We start from the raw sequence: 18308 nt of genomic DNA on the forward strand, positions 1-18308 counted from the left end.
TCAGACACAAATTGGAGTCTCATGACTTCCTGTATCACTAGTAAACAACAGCCTTGGTCAAAACTTAGCTCATTCATTGGTTCAGTTTGCTCTCCTGATTTGGGAGTGGGAAATTTGAACATCAGTTAACAATTCCTCATGTTAACTCCCCGATCCGACAATTAACTCCCTAGGCCTCAGAATGCCATAAAAATGTCACTTCCACTTTCCCTGAGCAACTCAAAGTCACCTTTTTTGTTTTTGGTTTTTTGCCCAAACGGGTATTCTGAGGGTCAGGGAGGCCACATGCGACTTCCTGACCAGAGGGTTTGGGGTGCCCAAAACTGCTGATTTGAACATTCATGGATTTTGGTCTCTTCAGCGTTCCAGGAAGGGAACCGTACAGATTACAAAGGCCCCCTCTATTTATCTCCCGGATTTCCTGATCCAACAGAGGCATCCAACCATCAATGATCTGTCAAGCTTGTGTTTTTGTATGTTATTGTTCATCACAGAGATAACTGTTTTGATAACTGCAAAAATTAAGAAAGAGGGGAAAGCCCAAATGTCAAGAGCTATACTAGTGTTTACTCCCTCCTCCCCATGTATAACTGTTGCAGCCTATATTTGTGCAATTTTGAAAAGAATAATTAGAAAAGAGAAAATCTAATCATTTCTTTTTGGAAAAGAAGGACAAGACAAATATGCCAGCCCTAAAAAGAAACTTACATTTTTTTAATTATTTTGCCCCACCTGAGCTCAGCACCATTGTTAAATCCGATCATATAGGATAAAAGAGTGCAACAGTGCAGATATGGAGGGTCAGAGACATTTTGCAGATTCTTCACACTGTCACCATGCAAACACTTTTACTCTCTTCTATGCTGAATGCTTTTAACCTCACAAAGAATTATTTTGTCCACAAACTGTGAAACTAAAATGAATTCAATTTTAATGAGGATGCGAACCTTTTTTTTTTTTTTTTAAGTTTGGATCTGCATAAGGCACTTAACTCTGAAGTCCTTTCATGTTCTCTCTTCTGCATATAAACCACCTCTTTGACACAAGTTGGGTTTCTTTAGATTCAGTGGGTGGCTGCAAATTCTTCAAAACAGAAGCAGTGATGGGACTTGCTTCAGCAACACTCAAAACAAATCTCTGCCCAACAGGCATGTAAACTATTAGTTTTTAAAATCCACCTGAAACAAAACCTACACTATCTTATAGCATTTCCAATCATGTCAACATCATGATACTTACATTTTCTCTGAAGATAAAAGCCAGAATCGCAGCTGAGAGTTCTGCCAGGAAGATTAGCAAAATAAACATGAAGAACTGAAAGAGAAAAAAAAGAAAAGCGGAGAAATCACTGTGGATCTCCAGCACACAGCTGGGACAGAAACAATAATCAAAAGTGATAAAGAAAGCTGAGCGAGGCATGTTGCCTTTCCACTCATAGAGCAAATCTATATAGCAGAACCAATTTACCAAATCCTTAGATCAGGAAAACACCCATCCAGAAAAACAACATGCTGCAAGAATCAAGAATTTTACTTTATGAACCACTCACACAATTGACCACATAGGGTAGATATTACTCCTCGCTGAACATCTGCCTCCATGTTCATGAGCAATGTGCTCATTGCATAAGTGACTGAACTTCTGAAGGATGCAATCATTTGTGATAACAATCCTGGCATAGTTGACAGACCACAAAGGGACAATTGCAAAGAGTGATTTGCTAAGATTATGCCAATGCTATATTGATAGAGAGGAGGAAATTAGCTCATCACACAGAATGCCTATCCTATAATCACTCAGAGCAAGAGTGAAAAGGAAGGCCTTATAGGGCACTTCCCTACTGCAGCTCAGTTACAGCTCTCACATTGTCATATCCCATGCCTCAATGGTAATGGCTGCATTTGCAAGACACATGGGGCAGGTTAACGACATTGTCACTCCCCAGATCAGCATCACCAGCGGGGTCATTCCTACATCAGTTACCCATCCATAGACAAGAGCTGATTACAGCTCAAGAACTCAAGGCACAGAAATATATATATAATGTACATATTTATGATGAAAATATTTATAATTGACCAAAAGTAGCAATCATCATCACATAAATTATGGTTAAATAATTATGGTTAAATAAACAGGGCATGATGTTGACCTCTCCAAATAATACAAACGTTCCAGCTCTGATAGGGTGCTGTTCAGACACAAGTCTGCGCAGGAGTTCATCTTTTTTTTACGCATTTTAAGAATAGATGCAGGGTTCTCATGTTTGTTGGCATGAGATAATAGAACAAGAGTGGGCAAACATTTTGGCGGGAGGGCCATATCATCTCTCTGACACTGTGCTGGGGGCCAAGAAAAAAAAGAATTAATTTACATTTCACATTTGAATAAATTTACATAAATGAGTACATTAGAGACGGGGTTGATATGAATGAAGTTTACTGAGCTTATTTATAATACACATGAGAACTATAATACAGGTATGTAGAACCACATGAGAATTATGAACTGTTTGCTACACACCTCTTGCCCAGTGAAAACATACAGACCAAGCCAGAAACTCATATCTCCAAGTGTTTAACACAAATAAAAACACATTATTTTAACCCCTTCCCCACATTGCCTCTTATGTTCAGAGGCAATGAGGGGGAGGGGTTAAAATAACGCCCAGGGAAAAGCAGAAAACACATGGAGACTATAAAAAGACTTACTCTAACTCAGCCCACAGCTCACATCTTGTGGTCACAAATGGCAGTTGCGGGCCAGAGGCTCACAATGGCCAGAGGCTCACTGGAGACTTAGGGCTCCCTGCAAGCCGGATTGGGGGTTCCCGAGGGTCGCAAATGGCCCAGGGGCTGGGGCTTGCCCACCCCGTGATAGAATGATCCCCTTTTGTGGTGTGCAGTTCTTCTTCCTTGACAACTTTTTGGAAGAGCTGTAAAATACATCTCTTCCATTCAGCTTTTGCTATGGTGGGGTGGCTCTTTTTGCTTTGGCACCTTCTCTTTTTCTTCTTCTTTTTAAACATGTTCTTATGCACGTATGCCACTGTGAGCTTTGTAAAGAAATGTTAGTGCCACTGTGTGAGTTTGATGCCTTTGGTATGTGTATGAGCATACACACACTTGATAACATGCAGTATTTTTGTCCTACTAATTTCTAATACTATACTATTTCTATACTATATTTCTATACTAATTGGTATATGGGAATAATACATGACATAACCTCTTTACAAACAGGAAGAAGCAGGGAACAGGACTGGAATACACAAGAACATCTGATGAGTACAACACACGAGGATTAAATTCACCCTGAAAAAATTATTTTGTAGACTTGAAGAATGCAAATATCCACGGTGTGCAAGTAGTTACTAAAATGTCTTCAGTTTCTTCCACAGTCGAACTCATTTTTTGAAGTTCTGCAGGCAGCCTGAAGGGTTTTGTTTTCAAATACGCAAACTCCAACTGCTAAGAGAGCTTTAGGGACTTAGAAACATAGCAGCATAGACTGATGCTTGATGCAACACATCAGTTTCAACTGCAACTGCATTTCTTATAAAAATATAACATGAAAAATAATCCTTATACTGAAAGAAACTTGAATTGAGAACTTCCCTTGGGACATGTCTTTCTCTCATATCTCAGCCATACTATATGCTTGCCTCGAGTTTACACGTGAGCTAAAAGCTTCAGGCATTCATTATGTATCATTGTGAAATCTCTCAGGAAGCCTCTGGCTCATCTATTTTTGAAAACTTTGTAAGAGGACTTGGATTTTAATCAGTTCATGAAAACAACACCTTTTCCATAGCCCAGCTACAGTTAACAGCCACTTCATCTAATTAAGAAGAAGAAGAAAAACTTGCCACACCAGTGTTTCCATGACCTATACATGATTTTTGCTTTACATGTGCAGTTCTTTGCCAAAAACTCCTTTTCCGGAAGTCCTTATTCATGAGGAAAAATTCTTAAATAGCTTTTTCCACCTGACACATATAGAATAAAATTTGATGCAAATAATTTAGGAAATGAAAAGTTCAGCCTTTAAACATATCCCAGATGCACGAGGGGGAGGCAAATTAAGGAATGCAGACCCACATACACAAAGTGGCATTAGTACAACCACTATATGGTTTTCTAGTTCAGTGGTTCTCAAACTTTTTGGGAGATTCACTCCCAAAGTCAGTCTTTGTGGGGGAGGGGCAAGGGCAGCAACACAATTCCTAGAATCACGTCACTAAGTGGGGGGCGAGGGGAGTACTTGTACTAACTCAGGGCTGCAGCAAGCTGCAAGAGGTGCAGGGAGCCCCACACAGTATCCCGCAGGACTCCTCGAGGCTTGAAATGTGAAAAAAGCAAGTACAAACCATCTCCTAGTTGTGATGCGAAACTGGAAATGGTTTGTGCTTGCTTTTTCATATTTCAAGCCTCGGGAAGCCCTGTGGACGGCTGCACAGGACTCCCCGCACCTCCTGGAGCCTGCAAGTACCCTCTCGCTCACCCTTAGCGAAGCAGTTCTGGGGATCATGTTGCTGCCCTTGCCTCATCCCTTGCCCCTTAAAGGAACAGGGGAATCTTAGCACGAACCGGTGAGTCAAAACCCACCAGTTTGAGTAGTTCAAATGCTACTGTTGTATCATCCCACTCCCTCCAAGAGGGCAGTTCAACATCAAAGGGGTTGGTTTCCTTTCCCTTTCCAAGAAATGTCAGTGACAATTGGAGATTTTCATCAGTCCAGTTTTTCAGGCCCAACAAAGAAGGAGTTTTGCGGAAGATAAAATGGGGTCTCCTTATCCCACCCCACCCCCATGTTTTTATCACCCTTGTGATATATTAGGCTTTCAGGATGGGCTGAGGAGTTACTTCACTCTTCCTTACACTAATGACTACCGGTCTATTTGAGAGAAAGGGTAGTGGGGTAGCAGATGGCTCTGCCTATCTGGAAGCTTACTAAGAGCCTGTGAGTGACAGATCCTTCCACCTAGAGGAGGGCCACAACTTTTTGTAAATGGTCTGTCTGTAATGAATTGCCATTCGTGCTCAGCTGTTCAAAATAGGCTTCACAAGGCAATAAAATAACATGGCCACCTGCGCTAGGATGACCCAATCTAAGTATTTGGGTAGGAATAAAAGAAAACAAGCAGCAGAGAGAGTAGAGGAAATCAAGCCATACTTACAAAGAGAAGGAGACATTTGTTCTCGCGAATAGCTCCACAACAGCCGAGAAAGCCCAGAAGGAACAACATTGCTCCCATGGCCAGCACAATATATGCTCCCGTGAAGAGCAAAGGATTAGTTGCCACTATCTCTCGAAACCCTGTGGGATCCACTATGACCCAGATTCCAACTCCTAGAAGACATGTACCACCCAGCTGCCATGGACAGAAAGGAGGAAAGAATCAGAATCAAAATGTCCAGCCACATGTAAAGTTCTATTCAGACACAATGACTGCATTTTTGGTCACAGAGCAAATTTCATACCATTTTCTTCCATCATTTTTCAGTACTGGGACTATTTATAGCAGGAAGCACCCATTGTTTTTAATAGTTCACCTCTCCACAGTTATTTATTATCCTTCTCATTTATTGTACAGTTCTCTTCCTTGGTTCCTTGTAAACTTAATCCATTACCTTACAGGCAGGGAAGACCTGCAGGGATCCAGGAAAAGTATGACTTTGGAGGAAGCAATGGGACAGCACCACAACTTTCAGAGTTGTAGGCCCATATTCTCAAAGCTCCTTTTCATGTTGGGATATGAAAAGGGACCCAGTAGGATTGCCAGATGTCCATTAATTTTATGGGGCATTCCTTATACTCTGTTGTCATATCTCCACCAAGTATAATGAGCATTCCTTTTTTAAAGTATGCTTCAGCTATACTGAAGCAGCGCAGATATCCAGTATATATTTTCATAGGATGCTTCCCAGATGGTGGCTTATTCAGCAATAATAGTGCCATCACAGGAAAGTAAACTTCAACTATGACGTACTTCCTAGCATGCGGCTGCCGCACCATATGGTGCTGGGTTTACTGTGACCAATTTGCCCATGCTAATGATGTTATTTCATTTGGCCTACTAATGATCAGCACAGGGACTGGCATGCTTTTTGTATGTTTCATGCTAGAATTGCTGGCTGCCGACAGAGCCAGCGATGGCACGAATGTCACACTAAGGCCACAATCCTAACCAACTTTCCAGTGCTGACATAAGGGCAATGCAACTCTGAGGAAAGGGAACAAACACTGCCTTACCTTGAGGAGGCCTCCATGACTGCCCACAACTGCAGGATGCAGTACATGTCCCACTGGCACAGCTATGCCAGTGCTGGAAAGTTGTTTAGGATTGTGCCCCAAATTTAGAAACCCAATGGCTCAGAACTTCAGTCATGGATCTTACTAGGTGCTATTGCAACAGTATTCTTCCTCCCCCCCCACATCCCATGCCTAGATGTTAACCTTCCTGACATCTTCTGATGAAAGGTGGAACGTACATTCCAGATACTGTTCTATATGAACCTCAAGGGTTCTTCTGTATTTTAGAAGCTGTGCCAGAATACAGGAGAAACTGGCAACATATGAAGAAATGGAAAAAGAGGGAATATGTTAAAAAGAGAGAATACTTACAAATATGAAGAAATTGAAGACAAACATCAGATACTTCATGCAGCTCAAACAATCCCCTTCCATGACTGCAGATGCTGTACAACTTGATTACTCCTGAAAGACACCAAACAGCTCTTCAGCACACCCTCCCTTCACCTGTGCAGCCTTCCACCCATCTCTCTTTCAAGACCCTGTGGAATTCATTAGGCGCAAGGAGCAAATTTTCTACCTGGATGAGGTAGCATAACATAGGTTAATTGGCAGTAATGATCAGTCTCAGTTCCTATCTTGTTCTCTCCCTTGTGCATCAGGACCGGAAGGGAAGGTTGATGAGAACAGGTTAATGATTAATCTTTCTCAAAAGTTAAGAAACACAGCTTTATCCTTTAATGAATGAGTACTCTCTCCTCATTTGAAAGCTCTCCCAGAGTATATTCCTGCACACATCGTATAAGAAACTGAAATTATCCCAAAGGGTTATGTTAACTTTGCCCTAGTAGGGCACTGCTTATTACAATGATTATAGAGGTGGTTGGGAAGGGAACTCTCCACCGCTCCAGTATTTTCTCTAGGTTCCCTTCAATTAAGTACTGCTGCTTAGAATTAGGTCACATAATAGGCCTAGGGAAGATAGGGAGAGCAAGAGCAAATCTGGATAAGTGTTGCTGAGAACTTTCATCCACTGTGTATCCATCCCTAGTTGTCACCTGAAGGCAAAAGAGGTGTGGCACAGATATTTTACCTAAATAATCCAAGTATGGTGCAGCAAGTGCAAACAGTTGAATTGATAGATTAATCATTTATAAATAATCTATAATCAATGATTATAGAACCACCACCCACAGAAGGTCCAAATGATACAGTTCTTGTAATTTTCTGGGGAGGATGTAAACTATGAAAGCCCTGCACTGCTGGTTTTGTAGCACTGCTGCCATAGTGTCCATGGCTTTTAGTTAGGATACTGTTAGAAATAACTTTGGGCCCAATCCTATCCAAACTTTCAGCACTGATGCAGCTGCAGCACAGTCCTGAAGTACCTCGAGGAGGCCTCTGTGACTGCCCCCCCCCACTGCAGGATACAGCACATGCCCCGTTGGTATGGCTGCATCAGTGCTGCAAAGTTGGATAGGATTGGGCTCTGTGTGTTACTTTAGCAAAAGCCAACTCGAACCTTGGAGATGTGGGATACCAATTTTTAAAAGAAAAGATTGTGCATGTCCATTTGGCTTTGTGAAGAACTCTGTGCTACACACTGACTCACCACCTACCTCTAACTCCAAACTTCTGCATTCAATTACATGGTGTATTAACCCCCCCCCTCCCAAATTAATCCTGTTGAAAGCCAAACCACAAAATATCTAAGGGTTTGCAAAGATTTTTTCACAGGCTGTGTGATAAATCCTTTCCTTTCACTTTTTCATTGTTTTTCCTAATCCAAAGCCCTTGGGGGAGGGGGGGCTGCTGTGTGACCATGGTAACCAATCTGTTTCAGCCATGCTCCTTGATGAAGCCTTTGGCAGGTTGAAGTGCTCCCTGAAGAGGGGGGAGAGGTAGTGGTGGCAGGAGGTGGAGGATGCCTCAGGTAAATAACACTGTTCCATAAAACCTTTTGTTTGCTGCACAGCATTTACCTAGTTTCAAAATTAGACTTGGATCTTTATTATGTGTGGAGGGGTAGGCAGCAGAGCCAAGGGACTTTCAAGGCAAACAAAGTCTTGTCTTTGCTGGAAAGAAAGTGGCAGACAGTCACAAAAGCTGACTGACCCTACAATACACAGGTATTCCCCACAATTGCAAACACAATGCAGGGAATCAGACCTGGCATTTCTCCACTGCACAACAGGATTTTCATTCTGTGTTCAGAGGACCTTTCAAAAATCCTTCCTGAGTAGATGTGAGAAAGGAAGAACCAGGACAAATTTTCAACAGTTTTTTTTTTTTTAATGGAAGGCGTTTTTTTAATCTGTGTTACAGAGAGAGATCCTGCATTGCTTTCAACAGGATTAATTTTTTTTTGGAGGGGGGGGGAATACACCGTTTAATTGAATTCCTGCCTAATGCAGGGGGTTGGACTAGATGTCCTATTAGGTCCCTTTGAACTCTATGATTCTATGATTTCTCTTCCCTGTGTAAGGAGGTTTTTGGGAGGAGGAAGGAGAAGGAGATTTAAAAATACATTTTGTTTTATATATCCACACAGGCAGGTCCTCAAAGTGTTGACTGTTATTCCTCCAGGAACTGGCAGTTAAAACCATATAAGAACAGAGAGTTTTCAACATAATGAGAGGAAGAAAAGGAGAAAATAGGAACAGAACACATAGGGCTATAGTTGATCTACTGGCTAAATTTAAAAAAAAATTAATTGATCAAAAAGGTGCTCCCAATTAATTCGGCAACATACATTAAAAAAACAAACCTAGATAATTACTTTAAATGGAGGTCATACAATGATTTTAATAATAGAATAGATATAGCTGCTTCTCTCACAGGGAGGAAGAGAACGCCTCTTCTTTTCTTAGATGGTGCCCACTGCAACACATTTTCTTCAGGGCTGTTTTATTCATATGCAAATACATGCAAATTTGATTGACTAAAATTCATATGATTAATTAAGTCAGATTTCTTTAATCAGGTGGCAGCCCAATTAAAATTCCTTTAAAGCACACTGTTAAGATACAGTGCTGATAGGGTCTTCATAAGCCATAGGCAAGTTAAACAGATTTGCCACCCAGCTGCAGAAAACAAATGATAATTCAGCAGCTGGTAGATCCAGCATTACTTCAAACAATTACATGTGAACTACTCAAAGAACTGTGATGTTGTGACATTTCTCATATTGCATTTTACTACAATACAAGCTGTGTGCGCACTTAATTTGGGATGTCCACAAAGCTTTTTTATGTATTGTAAGAAAGGGGGAGATACAAGAGCAATACACAGATCAACAGTGGACAGTTTTATACCCACTTTTTGTGAGTTCAGCATCTCCATACAACTTTCTAGTGCTAGTATGCAGTGTGTGTGCGTGGGGGGAATTAGTGGGAAAAGAAGTTCCAGTGAGTGCTAAGAGTAGTAAAACCAATGAAAAATCTCATGGCATCTTGAAGATGCCATAAGAGGATGCCATCTAGTAGCATGCCATATGCTTTTGTGGTCTGGAGTCCACCTCACCAGAACCATGTGAAGTGGGCTTTAGTCCATAAAGCTTAATTCCACAAGAAATAACTTAAGACCAAACAATAGACTATGAACTAGTGCATGTGCAGGCCCCTTATTTTGATTATGAATATTTATATACCACTTTTCAACAAGAGTAGTTCACAAAATGGTTTACACAGTAAAATCAAACAATCACAAAGGCTCACAATCCCAAAAGGCTTCCAATCTAACACACACACACACACACAGAAGAGACACTAGCAACAGCCACTGGAAAGGACCTCACGCTGGGGTGAAGAGGGACAGTTGTCCTCCCCCTGCTAAATATAGGAGGACACCACTTTAAAGGTGCCTCTTTGTCCAGTTAGTAGTGGTCTCACTTTTGTTGTTAAAAATGACACACAGGAGGGCACTCAGTCAAAGCAAGATCACTGTGTTTCCATGTGGTAAGTATAGGTGTGTTTTAACACTTTGCTTTGGTGATTCAGATTCAGTAGTAGTAAAAAAGCAGTTAAAAAGTTTCTAAATTCACTTGTAAAAAAGTTTCTATTAGCTTTTAAGAGGAAGGCCTCCAAGTGCCATATGATTCTTTGTTTTGGCTGCCACAGGCTACCATGGCTACCCCTCTGGAAATGGTTAGTGAGCATCACTGTCAGAACTCAGTAAGTTGGGAAGTTGCAGATTATTTGCTGATCAAGTTTAGCAGGTGAAGACTTTCCAGTTCACCTAATGACACCTATCCTTCACTAGCACCTGCAGAGCATGTGCTCTGCCATTGCAAGCTGTTGCAAATGTGCCATAAAGCAGATTGCAACAGTGTAGAAGGTACTGGCACCAATGGGAAGGCCTGTGCGATCCTGGAGGCTCCAGTGTAGGACTTGGTGTGCACCAGTGCAGGCTTTGGTGTACGCCAGAGCAAGTAAACTCCATGCCAGGCTGTCCAGAGGGGCGGGCAGGAAGGGGGTGTAACAGGGTGGGGGATGTGGAGATAGGGCAGATAGGGCCCACGACAGCATGCAACAACACATGCCATATCTTGTCCCCACTTCCCAGCCAACAAGGACCCACCCAGACTTGTGCCAGCAATTTAACAGGCCCAGGTCTGAATAGACCCATTGCAGAGGATGGCATTTACCCTGGGACAGAGGGATGAATGCCCTCTTACCTTGGGGAGCTTGCCAGCATTCCAACAATACCCACAAGATGCAGCAGAGCTGCTGCATCTGCATGGGGGGAGACTGGATAGGATTGGACTGCAAAGTACCAAGCACCTAAGAGGAAGTGCTGATTCACGGCTCTCAGTAAGCTGCGACTGAAGGGTCTTGGGAGAACCAGGCTTTACACTTAAGACAATTCTGCAAACAGAGCTAGCAAAATAAATCTGTAGTAATATGAAATGGAAAGTAAAAACTGACTAGTCCATTTTTAATCTTTGAACATTAGTAAATGTATAAAGATTAAAGCAGGTGATGCATTTTTCCAAAGGTTCCAATCCTACTGTGTTCCAAAACTTCAAAGCCATGATCAGAAGCAGCAGCAGTACAAAGGTCCTATTGAAGAAACCAAGAAACTAAAGACAGACTTGCTATGCATCTCAAGCACTTACTACTGAAGTACAGTCAGCCCACAATGTAAGCAGGAGTTGTGTTCTGAAGTAGGCGTGTACTGACAAATTCCTGTGTAGTAGAAATTTCCTAAAATCCAACTGTTTCTTTAAGAACTAAAATCAGAGAATAAGAGACACACGGAAACTGAGATGACTGAGGGAAAAGCAGCTTCAGTCTCTTCTTTCAGGTTCGCTCTGGGGCATGAACAAAGTAAGTCAAATGGCAAGCAGGATAGCCTCCACTATTTAAACTATTCTTCGGTCTTTACGGGAGGGCAAGCACATATAATTGAATTCATGCAAGTCAATCACGTGTAAGATGTGAACATAAGAACAGCCCCACTGGATCAGGTCAGAGGCCCATCTAGTCCAGTTTCCTGTATCTCACAGCGGCCCACCAAATGCCCCAGGGAGCACACCAGATAACAAGAGACCTCATCCTGGTGCCCTCCCTTGCATCTGGCATATGTATTGGCAACCTTCAGTCTCGAAAGACTATGGTATCGCGCTCTGAAAGGTGGTTCTGGCACAACCCATTTCTAAAATCAGGAGGTTGCGCATACACATCATGGCTTGTAACCCATAATGGATTTTTCCTCCAGAAACTATCCAATCCCCTTTTAAAGGCATCCAGGCCAGATGCCGTCACCACATCCTGTGGCAAGGAGTTCCACAGACCAACCACACACTGAGTAAAGAAATATTTTCTTTTGTCTGTCCTAACTCCCCCAACACTCAATTTTAGTGGATGTCCCCTGGTTCTGGTGTTATGTGAGAGTGTAAAGAGCATCTCTCTATCCACTTTATCCTTCCCATGCATAATTTTGTATGTCTCAAACATTTTCCGCCTCAGGCATCTCTTTTCTAGGCTGAAGAGACCCAATGCCGTAGCCTTTCCTCGCAAGGAAGGTGCCCCAGACCAGCAATCATCTTAGTTGCCCTCTTTTGCACCTTTTCCATTTCCACTATATCCTTTTTGAGATGCGGTGACCAGAACTGGACACAATACTCCAGGTGTGGCCTTACCATAGATTTGTACAATGGCATTATAATATTATAATGGCATTATAATATTAGCTGTTTTGTTCTCAATACCTTTTCTAATGATCCCAAGCATAGAACTGGCCTTCTTTACTGCCGCCACACATTGGGTTGACACTTTCATCGACCTGTCCACCACCACCCCAAGATCTCTCTCCTGATCTCTCTTTCCCTTTTTAAAGATCAGCGTGACATTTGCTATCCTCCAGTCCTCTGGCACTGTGGCCGTTTTGAGGGACAAGTTGCATATTTGAGTAAAGAGATCAGCAACTTCATTCTTCAATTCCTTAATAACTCTAGGGTGGATGCCACGAGGGCCTGGTGACTTATTGATCTTTAATTTATCAATGAGGTCTGAAACATCTTCTCTTTTAACCTCTATCTGACTTAATTCCTTGGTCAGGAGGGGCCGTTTAGGCAGTGGTATCTGCCCAAGGTCTTCTGCCGTGAAGACAGATACAAAGAACTCATTCAATTCCTCTGCCATCTCTAAGTCTCCTTTTATTTCCCCTTTCCCTCCCTCACCATACAGAGGGCCAACTGCTTCTCTGGCGGGTTTCCTGCTTCTAACATATTTGAAGAAGCTTTTATTATTCCCCTTAATGCTGCTGGCCATGCGTTCCTCATAGTCTCTCTTGGCCTCCTGTATCACCTTCTTACATTTCTTTTGCCACAGTTTATGTTCCTTTTTATTCTCCTCATTAGGGCAAGACTTCCATTTACGGAAGGAAGCTTCCTTGCCCTTTATGGCCTCTCTAATTTGGCTGGTAAGCCATACGGGCACCTTCCTGGACTTATTCGAGCCCTTCTTCCTTTGCAATATACACTTCCGTGGGCCTCTATTACTGTTGATTTGAACAACCTCCATGCTCTCTGTAGAGACTGGACTCTTTTTACCTTCCCTTTCAACCTCCTTCTAAACAGCCTCCTCATTTGAGGGAAGTCTGCTTGTCAGAAGTCAAGGGTTTTTGTGAGAGATTTGCCCGGTATTCTTCCCTCAATGTGCATGTCAAAACGGATCACAGCATGATCACTGTTCTACAATGGCTCAGTAACATTGACATCTCTAACCTGGTCCTGAGTACCGTACAATATTAAATCCAGAGTCACCTATCCTCTAGTGGGCTCCATGACTAGCTGCTCTAAGGCACAGTCATTTAGCATGTTAAGGAATCTGGTCTCCTTTTCGTGACTAGAACACAAATTGACCCAGTCCATATGAGGATAATTGCAGTCCCCCATGATTACAACCCTGTCCCTCCTTGTCACCTCCCTGATCTGTTTCCTCATTTCAAGGTCCCCTTCCGGTTTCTGGTCTGGAGGACGATAGTATGCCCCCAGTATTACATCACTCCTCAGGCCTGGTAATTTAACCCATAGAGATTCTATGGAGTCGGACCCACCTTCAATCTCTACTTTGCTGGATTCTATCCCTTCCTTAACATAAAGGGCCACCCCACCTCCAACACGCCCCTGCCTGTCCCTCCTGTAGAGTTTATAGCCCGGGATTGCGGTATCCCACTGATTCTCCGCATTCCACCGGGTTTCTGTTATGCCCACTATGCCCACTATGCCAATGTTTTCCCTTGTCACCAGACATTCCAGTTCCCCCATCTTTGCTCGGAGACTTCGGGCATTTGCATAAAAGCATTTGTACATGGAATGCCCCAGGATGGGCTGCTTATTAGCTCCTTTATCCCTGAATCCTTTCATTGTGCCAAACCGTCTATCACATCCCATCACGCTACCATTCCCAATTTCTTCTCCTACTCTGCCTTTACCTTGTTGTTCTCTAACCTCCCCATCCTTGTCCCATAGGGATGAAGAGTCCCGAACCGGATGCCCCTCGGCTCCTGTCGGCTTTCTCCCAGGGATCAGTTTAAATGATCAGTCAGTCATGTGGCCTGACTATAATGGTTAGATTGTAACGTGGTTGATCTGAAGTACAGAAATGCCCTCTTATTCATGGGGGTTCCATTCCAGAATCCTCCATGGATAGCGGAAACTGTGGATATAGGCAAGTACTCCTCTGGGACCTCCCAGAAACCGAAAGTTGTGTTTTTTTAGCTTCTGAACTTAGTTTGAGATTGGCGGAGGCTGTGGACAGACGTCTGCGGCCTCTACTGAGCTCAGAGGACCCTTTGGAGGTGAGGGGAGTGAACTTCCCCTCACTCTGGAGGGGGACCCCTCGAACCTTTGTGAATAACTGAATTTGTGGATATGGGGACCCCCCTGTATCTGCAAACTTACAATGTGCAAAGACCTCTCTCTCTCTCGTTCTCTCTATCTCTTTCACACACACATACACACAAAATTATATTTCCAAATCTATTATCGTTATATCAGGCAGTTGTTTCCTATAACTCTCAGCCCGACTCACCAATATGCTTCAGAACCTTTGCACACTTCAATCATAGCTGCTTTACATAATTGATGCAAATTAATTAGACACAGTATAAATAGCAAATTTGGCATTTGCTATTTTGCTAGCCAACTTTCAACTCAGCAGGCCTGAACTACACTAACTAGAAAGGCTCATTTCAAGTTCATGTTTGTTGTTTTTGCTGCAACACAGTAAGAACCTTATGGCACCTTAAAAACGAACACATTTGTCGTAACATAACAGGTCTGTAGTTTATATAAAGGTTGCAATAAATCTGTCATATAAGATGGCAGAAGATTTTTGTTGTTGTTTTCACAAATGCTCATGTGATTTCTCCCCACCTCAAGGGATAAAAAATACATCATAAACAAGGACAATAACTCAGTCCTATTGGGCCCTAATGCTGGTGAACAAGCATTCCATCAGCGTTAACTGCCTTATGGCAGTCACAAAACACACTTTGACAGTATGCGGAGGCACGGGCTGCCACAGTGCCAGCAGGAAGGCTACAGCCATCCCATGTATGGTGGTGACTCTATCAGGACCCAATGATAAAAGTATGTTGGCAGGCAGGACAGGTTGAGGGAAGGGAGGAATGGAGTGGAGGCAAAGATCTGGCATCAATGGCATGTATTGGTTCCTGTTCCCTTTTTTCCCAAACCTTCCCATTGCCATCCCTTCCTTCTCCTTCTCCTCTGAGAAGACCCATTGCTGAATGGGAGGCTTACAGACAGGTAAGGGAAAATAATTTTCCCTTCCAAAGCCTCCCAATCCAAACCCCAATTCAAACCTGGATACAGAGCACATCTTTTTGGAGCAGCTGCATTGGCAGGATGAGGAGGTTGGTATTGGGCTCATAAACTGCCCATCCACCTGCTGTGGATAAAGACTGGTTTAACTGTAATGGCTGAATATTGATGGAATTTGCAGTTTTCAGTGGAAAATCACTGACAATAACTTGATGAAATATGACAAATGGCAGTGTGCACGGAGGGCAAATCAAACCCACAAAGGCAATCACTTTCACCTTAACAACTAAAAGCTTCACTTCTCACTCAGTGCACTGACGTCAATGCACTGTACATTATTCGGGATTTCAGACCAATGCAAGAAAGATCAAAGCTTGCCTTGCCTTCATTTCCTTAAATCAGAGAGTTAATTAGGCCTTTAGAGACAGATGAAGGTAATTCACCCCTATTTCATTTGTACAGGGGATATGCAAGAGAGAATATATGCAAGGGTTTTATTTGACAACTTCAAGACATTTGGATTGGGCTGGTAAACAAGAAGCATCAGGTCCTACAGGCTTCAAGGGAGTCCACAACTTTGATCCATCAGAGCTTTGCCCCCCGCCCCCCACTGTAGCTGGTTGGCTTGGGAAAAGGTCTGGCTCAGTTGGTAGAGCTGCCGCCTTGTATGCTTGAAGATCTGAGGCTGCCAGTTCGAAACAACCAGAAGTACCCGAGAACTGACGACACGCTGATATACTGATGAGCTGACCCTCGGTGGCAGAAAGGAGTTGCCGTCAAGTGGAGCGTGGGAGGCGAAGGGCAAGAGAGAGGCCAGACCAGGAAGGAATCCAGCTGGAAGTTCTATGAAACACTAGAACTATTCCATTGTAAAAATCCCTTCGGGGGTTTAGAACAGCCTGCCTATGTAAACCACCTTGGATTAAAGTCTGAGGAGAAATCTGACGACCAAAGAAAGGCGGTATGTAAATACCTGTATGTAGCGAGTCATGGACTCTTCGCTCACAACAGGAGAGGAAACTGAGCGCTTTCCACATGCGCTGCCTCCGACGCATCCTCGGCATCACCTGGCAGGACAAAGTTCCAAACAACACAGTCCTGGAACGTGCTGGAATCCCTAGCATGTATGTACTACTGAAACAGAGACGCCTGCGTTGGCTCGGTCATGTTGTGAGAATGGATGATGGCCGGATCCCAAAGGATCTCCTCTATGGAGAACTCGTGCAAGGAAAGCGCCCTACAGGTAGACCACAGCTGCGATACAAGGACATCTGCAAGAGGGATCTGAAGGCCTTAGGAGTGGACCTCAACAAGTGGGAAACCCTGGCCTCTGAGCGGCCCGCTTGGAGGCAGGCTGTGCAACATGGCCTTTCCCAGTTTGAAGAGACACTTGGCCAACAGTCTGAGGCTAAGAGGCAAAGAAGGAAGGCCCATAGCCAAGGAGAACAGGGAGACAGACCAGGGACAGACTGCACTTGCTCCCAGTGTGGAAGGGATTGTCACTCCCGAATCGGCCTTTTCAGCCACACTAGACGCTGTTCCAGAACCACCTTTCAGAGCGCGATACCATAGTCTTTTGAGACTGAAGGTTGCCAACTATGTATGTATGTATGTATGTATAAATAAATAAAAGCCTATTCTTACTTTCATTCCTTGGAAAATTCAGTGAATGGCTGGACCTTGCTTGAGTAGCACTTTTGAACCTGAAAACAAAAGCCATATACAAGGACTCCCACATTATTCGCGGTGGTTCTGTTCCGGGAAACCCATGGATAATGAAACCCATAGATAAGGAAACCTGTGGATAATGAAACTTGTGGGTTTCAGGGGTAGCCCCTGTCACCTCCAGAGGATGTTCTTATGGCCAGGGGGGCCTCTGGGAGGCCTTAGAATGACTCTTTGGTTTTATGGAAAACAATAAAAGGCCTTAAAACCACAAAAAGTTTCAAGGCCTTAAAAGGCCCTCTGAAGACCAGGGATAGCAGCTCCTGTCACCTCCACAGGGTCCATGTGGGTCTGATCTGCAGGTTTGGGGACCCGCAATTAATGAAATCCATGGATCCCGAATCCCCAAATACAGCAGGCCCACTGTAATGCAAGTATCCTGACTTGGAGCAAACAAAGTTAGTGACACGAAAGAAAGGCCCTGAAGCCTCGCTATCCTCACCAATTTCATGGCCAAATCTAATCAAGAGGTGCATGTGGCCTTGGTCACCATGGCAAATCAAGAGTTCATGGCTGTACCCTTGGTGGTGTGCAAAGCAACATAGAAAAAATTTGAAGTTGGAGATAAGAAACAAAGGGCTATCACACCACAAAAGAATGGTCTTTGATGAGCTCATCCCACAAAAGACAATCCTGTGTGAATTTAGGGTATAACAAGCTGGGTCACAGATGCCTCACACTTTATTTTTTGCCCGCTTACGTGGCAATTGATTGTTTCACCCACAGGTGCTGCATTAAGCACACCCATTCCCTCTACAACCAAAGGACTGCTGTGCATGCCACACCCAGAACAAGCACCAGATCCCTCTCTTCCTTTCCTTCCCCATTTCTCCTCCCTGAGTGCAAGCAAGAAGCCACTGCTCCAGTGCCCAAAGAAAAGCCATCCTTTTTTGTGAGTAGCCTCACAAATTCACCCCTTCCCCTAGGAAACCCACCCTGGTTGACTTGCCTTGCTTCTCTCCTTAGAACTAGGTATGGTTACTGCCTAGCTCCTGGGTTTGTTTTCAAGCCTTTTTCCACCTTGCTATGTCATTCTAAA

The 18308-nt window shown here is 43.4% G+C and overlaps 1 protein-coding gene across 3 annotated transcripts in view; it reads right to left on the reverse strand.

The window, feature by feature from the left end:
- The window catches only part of TSPAN18 (tetraspanin 18), a 218573-nt gene that overhangs the window by 24979 nt on the left and 175286 nt on the right, over nucleotides 1-18308 (reverse strand). For all 3 annotated transcript variants that reach the window (XM_066634397.1, XM_066634387.1, XM_066634405.1), the window contains 3 exons: nucleotides 6628-6720; nucleotides 5180-5374; nucleotides 1240-1314 (listed from right to left, as the gene is read on the reverse strand). In XM_066634397.1, coding sequence (XP_066490494.1) covers nucleotides 1240-1314; nucleotides 5180-5374; nucleotides 6628-6690 — 333 coding nt within the window. In that variant the 5' untranslated portion in view covers nucleotides 6691-6720. The remainder of the gene's footprint in view (nucleotides 1-1239; nucleotides 1315-5179; nucleotides 5375-6627; nucleotides 6721-18308) is intronic.

Source organism: Tiliqua scincoides, chromosome 1 (genome assembly GCF_035046505.1).
Source record: "Tiliqua scincoides isolate rTilSci1 chromosome 1, rTilSci1.hap2, whole genome shotgun sequence".
Classification (NCBI taxonomy): domain Eukaryota; kingdom Metazoa; phylum Chordata; class Lepidosauria; order Squamata; family Scincidae; genus Tiliqua; species Tiliqua scincoides.